This window comes from Dipodomys ordii, unplaced genomic scaffold (assembly GCF_000151885.1).
Source record: "Dipodomys ordii isolate 6190 unplaced genomic scaffold, Dord_2.0 Scaffold48, whole genome shotgun sequence".
Lineage (NCBI taxonomy): Eukaryota > Metazoa > Chordata > Mammalia > Rodentia > Heteromyidae > Dipodomys > Dipodomys ordii.
Window position 1 is genome coordinate 9,232,477 of NW_012267264.1, and position 8,876 is coordinate 9,241,352.

Genomic DNA, 8,876 nt, shown 5'->3' on the forward strand with positions numbered 1-8,876 from the left:
AGAGCTGCAGCCATGAGTGGAAAACGCTGAATGAACCCCAAGTTCAAGACTCTGTATTAGCGTGTGTACAGCTCCATGTACACACCCCACACACAAAGTAACTAAATAAATTAATAAACAAGTATGACTCTTCTAAATCTTTTTGAATTTAGTAAGAAGAAATCTGATTTATACCTAAGATCTTGAGTATGAAAGTAAATAATCTCCTCATACCGTCTAATCCTATGTAGTCGATTCTTATATGGATTTAATTCAAGGTACAATTAATTTTCTATTTCTGGACATGACAATATATTGTTTAATTTTCTAGAAAAAAAACCTTGCCACCTTTTTAGGAGTATTTGCCTCAGGAAAAACAAGTTAAAAAAAAAAAAGAACAAGCTTTATTAGTTACTAGTTCTGTGTATTACTGAATGTTTTGAGAAATTATAAAACTCTGTCGTTGTTATGTAAGACACAAAAGAAGCCAGGCACTGGTGGCTTACACCTAAAATCTCAGCTCCTAAGGAGGCTGAGATGTGAAAATGGAAGTTCTAAACCAACCCAACCAGACCATCTGTGTAAGACTATTTCTTTCTAATTAACCATCAAAAAGCCCTTTCCCCCACAAAGACACAAGAGACAAAAAACTAACAGCTAACCAGTGATGAACTTACAGTGCAGACCCCATTTGGGTAATGTTCTTTTACATAAGCTCGCAGAGCAGTTTCTACTGAAGTTCTCCATGATTCAATTGCATTTTCTGCTTCATAAGGTCTTGGATCAGTTGCTTCTTTTCTTAAGTGATCAAATTTGAAGCAGATTCTGTTTTTTGGATCCAAAAACTTTCCATTTCCCAAGTCACCATGTTCTGTTATCAATACCTTCAAAGATGGAATAAGGAAATAAGTATTTAAACCAATACTGACACAAATTAATATATATTCACTTTTTCATTGAAAACTACATAAGAATTTTATTCTAAGCATCTTTTATAGTTTAAATTTTCAATCCTGTTTCACATGGTTTTCTTATACAGCATGTGTAGACTCTAAGGTCATCTTACATTTGACACTGTACACATTTTTCATACATCAATTTATATCTGACTTTACACTGATTGTTAAGCATCCTCCTCACTATTTTTATTCTTTCTTTTCACATTTTCTTGGTTACTTCAAGCATGTTTTTTCAAATAAAATCTTATGAAAATACTAACTTAAAAAATCGTTAGAACTCCAATTCAAATTCTAAATGATCAATTTTTCAATAATTTAAGTTTCTACCTAAAATGAATGAAACTCAATGTAGCTTTCCACTGTTTCATCTTATTTTGTTACATGAAGATAACCAAAATTTTCTTCATGATTCTATGCTTTTTCTTATGAAGCTTATTTCTAGATTAACATATTATAGTTACCATTATTTTAAATAAAATTCCCTATACCATCCTTTTACTATTTCAACTTATTCTAGTGAGAGTAAGTACTCTAGTTTTAGGTGCTCACTTGATGCAGCAGTAAAAAGCTAGCTAGTGAGTTTGTGTAGAGTTTTTACCTTAAATTCAGCCAATTCCCCAAATTTACTTAAGCCTATTCACTTGTGGTTTATGTTTTGTTTTGTTTTTAGTGTCAGTCCTGGGAGCTTCAACTCAGGGCCTTGGAACTCTCCCTGAGCTTTTTAGTTCAAAGCTAGTGCTCTACTACTTGAGCCACAGCTCACTTCCAGCTTTTGGTCGTTAATTAGAGATAAGGGTCTCATGGACTTTCCTGCTCAAGCAGGAAACCACATTCACACCACATTCTCAGGTTTCAGCCTCCTGAGTAGCAAGGATTACAGGCATGAGCCAATGGCACCCAGTTAAGTCTAGCTGCTTTTTTGAGGTTGGAGGTTAAATATTTCTGGAGTGTCTTGGTATTCCTAAGTACTTTAGACAGTTACTACCAAAGAAATTTCTGTCTTTTTGCTAAGTTTATAAATTCTCATCTTATTTGCTATACTTTCATCTATGATAACTAAGGAACCAAACCTGTAATTTTAAATGAAATTGTTTTAGTCTTTGTAACTCATGATACTTATTACTAGTTTGGTAAACAATTATATTTAATAGGTTTATTTCACCTTTAGTTTTACTAAGGATTTTTTAAGGGTTTTTTTTTTTTAATCTTTTAAATGAGAAATAGCAGCTGGGTTGTTCAAATCCATTTCTGATTGATATTTAAATGATATTAGACTTTTCTCTTTTTTGGGTAATATGAAAGATGGATAAAAATGCCTGATAAAGGATCATTCCTATAGTTCTCTGAAAAATTCTGTTTAGTCTTGGTAAATGAACTTTTTGATAGTTTTGGAGCCTATTTGTTAATATCTCACTTTAAGTTTTTAAGCCTATAGTTATATATGAAGTTAGGATGCAGTTCACTATATTATCTTTTTAGATGTAAGTATTAAAATTATGCTAGAATGAGCCGGGCGCTGGTGGCTCACACCTGTAATCCTAGCTACTCAGGAGGCTGAGATTTGAGGATCGTGGTTCAAAGCCAGCCAGGGCAGGAAAGACCGTGAGACTCCTATCTCCAATAAACCACTAGAAAACCGGAAGTGGCACTGTAGCTCAAGTGGTAGAGCGCTCTCCTTGAGCTGAAGAGCTGAAGGACAGCACCCAGGCCCAGAGTTCAAGCCCCACGGCCGACAAAAAAAAAAAAAAAAAAATTATGCTAGAATGATAAAATGATTTTGGAAGCTAGTTAACATTTAAGAAAAAAATTGCTCTTAAGCTAGCAAATTTTCTCTCAAGGATTTATTCCAAGAAAACAACTATCAGTCTGAACAGAGTTACAAAGATAATACAGTTTATAATAGTAACAGGAAATCTCTAGAGAAATAAAATGAATTTAGTAAAGGAATATAATGAAATGCTATGCTATAGATACAAATCCATATATAACTTCATTGTAGTAATTATATGTTTTATCTATTATGGTATCTATAAGCTTAACTTTTCCCTTTAGTTATCTTTCATCTACTGTAAAATAATAAATGAATAAGATCAGTTCTTTCCTCATATTTTTATATACATTATACTTCACATAAGCATGACTGGAATTAATATAACCACTGTTCAATTATTAATAACAGTAAATCAAAAAATAAAAGCTATAGCTCTTTTGTGGCCTTTCTTGGCTTAGTAATTCTAACTTGTACTTTGGGAAAAAAAGATTTAATTATTGCTAAATTCTAGTGTACTCACATAAGAATTGTAGAATTCCAGAACAATGAAATTATTATCTAAATCTCACTAATATATTCTAGATTTTGGGTTAATTTAGGACTGATACTTTTTCCTGTAAAACACAAGTAAATGTAAAGCAACTATTTTCTTAAAATCCTAAATTACATCCGAATCTTCCTAAAAGGCACTTTCTGTTAATATTATCAGTCTTAAAAGAAATTAAATTTTCAGTTACTTTGCTAGTAAGTAGCTATTATTGAAATTTTTTTTAAGCATTCCTCTGCACAATTCTGTAGGATATCTTACTTGACATGAACAATACAAAGAGTTGACAGGCTTTGTGTTCAATTAAAAATACCTGATCTTCATAACCTTCAATTTTTACTGGTGTAAACTGGTCCAAATTATACTGTGCAAATGCACTAAAAAAAAAAAAGGTAAATTATTTAAAATTGAATGCTTCTACAAAATGATCATTTACCTGTTAAAAAAATCTCTTCCTGCATTGTACATGGCTAGATTAATAAAATTACAAATCTTGGTTACTATCTCACACAACTACTGGTATATTAGATATAAGTACTATAAAATTTGATCAGCCAGGCTCTGGTGGCTCAAGCCACATAGCTACTCAGGAGGCTGTTATCTGAGAATTGCAGTTCAAAGTCGGCCCAGGCAGGAAAGTCCGTGAGACTCTTATCACCAATTAACCACTAGAAAACTGGAATGATGCTGTGAATCAAAGTGGTATAGCTCTAGCCTTGAGCAGAAGAGTTCAGGGACAGCGCCCAGGCTCTGAGTTCAAGCCTCACGGCTGACAAAAGAAAAAAACTGATCAATGATATGAATATCAGTGCTTCTGTGCTTATCAAAATAAAATAGATCAGTAAATTTAATTGGCCTCTCACTAAAGAACCTGAAAGTAAACATTATCTGTAAAGTACATGTCTAATTATTTGTCCAATTATGTGGTTTACATACTTTAATAGACCAGAAAATACTAAGTGCTATAAAATGACCAAATTCTATAACCAAAAGAGATCATGGATAAATGTAACACAAAGCAGAAATTACCACTAAAAGACTTAATAAAGCACTGTAGCACGCATGTACACACGTACACACATGCACACACACAGACACACACATTTTAAATATTACATTTGGTTAAAACAAAAATAAGCAGAGAAGAGAACTGGAGCAATTTCACGATGGATGTAATATTAAGAAATAAGCCTGGATAACTAGATGGCTCTGGTATTGTAGAAACTGAATGATTGAATATTTCAAATGGAACTGGCCATGTTCAGGGTGTTATGACCATAGATGGCCTTGTTGATGGAATTAATTATTTGGAGGCAACAGTGTCACAGAAAATTTTTTGAAAAGAGACACAGAAATGATTCTAAAGATGAATTTGGCAGTCGCTCATATAATGAATTGTGCACTGGAGCAACTAGAGGTAGAAAATGCAGTGATGCTGCTGTCAATGTCCACGTTATAACTGCAGAAAGAAAGCAGTGATGGCGTAGACTCATGCATAAACCTTCCATATCCTGATATGAATGAATAATAATGTATGGCATGCCAACTAATTATGATATATGTGACTGAGAAACTCTACAGTATAGAAAATTATCTAAAACTGACACAAAGGTCATACTCTATTCTATGAAATCTGTAACATAGGAAATTACCTCCACTTAATAGAGAAGACATTGGAATTATCTCTAAGTTTAATCTATTTAAAAGGTTTTTTAAGGTTACTTTGGTTGGCAAATATCTTCTGAATCTTCAACTATTAGCTCCAGTCTCTTCAGAAAGGAAGGTTCAGTTGAGCAAAGAATTACTGATGAGTTAACAGGAGACTACTAAATATAAAAATAGCAAAGTAGAGTTAAATTACTACCTGTCAAATTCCTGACACTGCATGTTCAAAAAAGGAGGGAGGAGGGAGGAGGGAGTAAAGAAGCACACGGAAGGTGAAGGGGGGAAAGTGGTATTCACTTCTGATTTTTAAAAATTCATTAAAACTATAATTTTCCTAAAAATAGCTTCAAAGTGGCCAGGCACCAAGTAGCTTTAAATAATTTATCTGAAAAATGTTTGTAAACTAAAATTTAGAATTTAGTATTCATTTTTCTAATAAAAGCTAAATTTAAATAATAAATATTTAAATAGTAATTTGGTTCCAGAATGAACCAAATCCTTTTTATTGACCCTATCATCAAAACCTATTTACCTCTAATCCTTAAAAGAAGAACAAAAAGCTCTTAAAGGAAACAGTAAGTATGAATAGGTAATATGTTAAATTAAATGTTTAAAGTAAGCTAAAGTATACTATGCAGTATAATAAGATAGTCATTAACCCAGGAGTCAGAGTATCTGGGTTTTGTTGCTACACTCTCATTAGCTACTATGGACTCACTCATCTTATCTAGAAGACTCCCAAAGTCTCTTCCATTCAGAAAACTCATTCCATACACCTACTTGTCATTCACTCATCTACCCTTCCATCTCTTCAAATATTTACTGAGGTCTTAGTGGTACAGGATAAGCATCCTACTAGACACAGTATAATAGCCTCCCTGTACTTGTAGAGTTCTGTGGCCCACTGATTTAATTCTTTTCTCTGTTAAATTATATTTGTTCAGTTTTTTGGGGGGTGGGGTTCTTGAGACAAGGTATCATCAAGCAGGTCTCAAAGTTATAATCCTTCCATCCTAGTCTCTCAAGTGCTGGGACTACACACATGTACATTCACAGCTGGCTACTTAATCATCCATCATTCTTCATATCACACTGGACACTTTTCCCATGCTTGGCTTAGTTTTGTCACATCATTTTTCTTATTCAATATTTAAATCTCAGTTTATCATTTAAACAGCTAAAAAATTTTTTCTAAATAGTAACTAAAATTTTCTTGCTTTGGGCTCTGCAGGCCTTAAATATAACTAAAATTTTCTTGCTTTGGGCTCTGCAGGCCTTAAGTATATTTTACTACATTTTATTTCATATAGCCTGGTATCCAACATACCTGACTTTCCATTGGAAAATTCCTAAGACGCTTATTTATATTCACAGTGAACTTTGGCTTTTTTGTCTGTTCAATCAAAGGGTATTTCTATTTCAAAGTATTCTGGATTTGATAGTACTCACCCTTTGGTAAGACTAATTTTACTCAAAATACTGAATTTGTACTCTTTAAAAAAGATGCCCCAATAGAACCATTCTAATAGAATAGCCCTATTTTTTCCCTATAAAAAGAAAAGAGATGAAGCAACAGGGAAACATTTCCAGAGAAATGCACTGGAATACAATCTTAATGACTTTATGATGCTTTCCACACTTATGCTATACAACTTGTGTACAGCTTTAGTGAAAAACCATCTTTGCTTTTTCTTTTTTGTTGTTGTTGTTTTAATTTTTGTTTTGTCAGCTGGGGGTCTTGAACTCTGGGCCGGGGCACAGTCCCTTAACTCTTCAGCGCAAGGTGAGCACACTACTACTACAGGCTTGATCCACAGGCACCCGGCTGCTTTTTCTTTTTTGTTGATACTGGGGTTTGTACTCTAATCCTGCTATTTATTATAGGTGCTCTTACCTCTGGGCCATGCTTCTATTCCTCACTTTTGCCTATTATTTTTGTGTTTCCTTCCTAGGCATGTACATGTGTGCTAGGTTTCCCTGTAACTAGGATAACAGATGCTTATCACTACACCCATCTCTTTGTTGAGAGGGGGACTGATTACTTTATTTCCCTAGGCTGACCTTGAACCACAATCCAACAAGCTCAGCCTCCTAAGTAGCTAACATTACAAGTATAAGCCACAAGCCTGGTTTCATTAATTGAGTTTAGACATTAATATATATATATATATATATATATAAATATATACACACAGGTGTATATAAATATACACACATGCATATATACATATACACGTACATACATGTGTTTGTGTATGTAGAGAGAAAGAAAAGAGTGAGTGAGCATAAATTATAGTTGATATAGAAACACATCTAAGGGGTTAGTGCTTAAATTCCACTTTTCTTTCATTTTAGTTATGCTATATAAAATACTTACTGGGCTGCTCCTTCCCTGAGAAGATTATCATTATTAAGCAATAACCGAACATCTGCAAAATAAATGTTTTCTATATTATTATTATTTTCTACGTTTGAAGGATGTAAAGAATAATTGCTTCAGTCATGTGTTAGCATATCCACTCCAGAACAAAATAAAAAATTACCACCCTGATGATGACCAAAATATCCACAAATACACACAATGCTTTATTTTTTTCTTTTCTTTTTGGTGTCAGTCCTGTGGCTCAAACTCAAGAGTCTAGGAACTATCCCTGTTTTGCTCAGCCCTGACTGCTCTACCACTTGAGCTATAACTCTATTTCCCACTTTTTCATGGTTAAGTGGACTTTCCTTCCCAGGCTGGTTTCAAATCTCAGCCTCCGGAGTAGCTAGGATTATATGCACGAGTCACCAGAATCTGGCTACCATAGTAGTTTTGTTTTGTAATAAATGATTTTTTGGTTAGGAAACAGGAGACAAAATTATATAGAAATACATTCCAGTTTGTACCCTAATATTTGATACAGGCAGACCAGTATCTCCAAAGAAAGAGATAATTAATATACACATATAGCTAAGTGAGATGTAAAGATAGGACTATGCCTATTGGCAAAACAATCATTAGTTTCAGATGAGTCTGCTCTAAAGAAAAAGTGGTTAAGTAACAGTTTGTGACTGAGTCTAGACATAACCATTTTGGTAACACATTGATAGTAACTGCAGTAAGTTATTATAACTACACTAGAAAAGTTCTGTGAAAAGGGCTCTACAGCTGCTTTCTTGGCAAATATTTCAATTCTGTCATCCCCACTGCTGAAGAGCAGATTTACAGCACACAGGACACTGTACTGCAGTGAAGAAATCTGGACTAAGGGTTAATAATTGTAAAAATGATTGCCAATGAGGTCTAAAGAATGGCATGCTGTGAAATGATTTATAAAATATAATTTAATACCAAATTGTTTTTACATATTATCTTCTAAACATAAATGTCTACCCCTCGGGAAAAAAATTTAAATGTACTACAAAATTCCTAAAAAATAAACCAAAAAACTATTTTTTTAACTGTTTAAATGTTCTACTGAAGAAGTCTCTACTATAAGTGATCAATTCCTTATTTAAATAAAACAATTTACAGCAAAGTTCAAGTTATGTTCTCAGAATGTTACACTCTGTTTAGTAACTAGAATAAAATTAATATTGAGAGTTAACCCATTGTAACATAATTATCACACATAGCATGAATACACTAAATCCACACTGACAAATATTTTCCCTGTAATTCAGAACATGTGTACTGTCTTTAGCATAGTTATTTAGGTGGTTATGGTTTTTCTGCTTGTTTGTTTTGTTTTTGTTGGTCCTAGGACTTGAAATTAGGGTCTGGGCTCTGTCCCTGAGCCTCTCAGTGCTCAAGACTAACTCTCTACCATTTGAGCCTCAGTGTCACCTCTGGCTTTTCTGAGTAGTTTACCGGAGATAAAAGTCTCATGGAGGGCTGGGAAGGTGGCTCAGTGGTAGAGCGCTTGCCCTGCATGCCTGAGGCCCTGGGTTCGATTTCTCAGCACCACATAAG

At 33.8% G+C, this 8,876-nt stretch overlaps 1 protein-coding gene across 1 annotated transcript in view; it reads right to left on the reverse strand.

The window, feature by feature from the left end:
- Capza2 (capping protein (actin filament) muscle Z-line, alpha 2) overlaps nt 1-8,876 on the reverse strand; it is a 32,542-nt gene that overhangs the window by 13,266 nt on the left and 10,400 nt on the right. The window contains exons 5-7 of the mRNA XM_013019917.1: nt 7,299-7,350; nt 3,570-3,633; nt 657-863 (exon numbers count right to left, since the gene is read on the reverse strand). Coding sequence (XP_012875371.1) covers nt 657-863; nt 3,570-3,633; nt 7,299-7,350 — 323 coding nt within the window. The remainder of the gene's footprint in view (nt 1-656; nt 864-3,569; nt 3,634-7,298; nt 7,351-8,876) is intronic.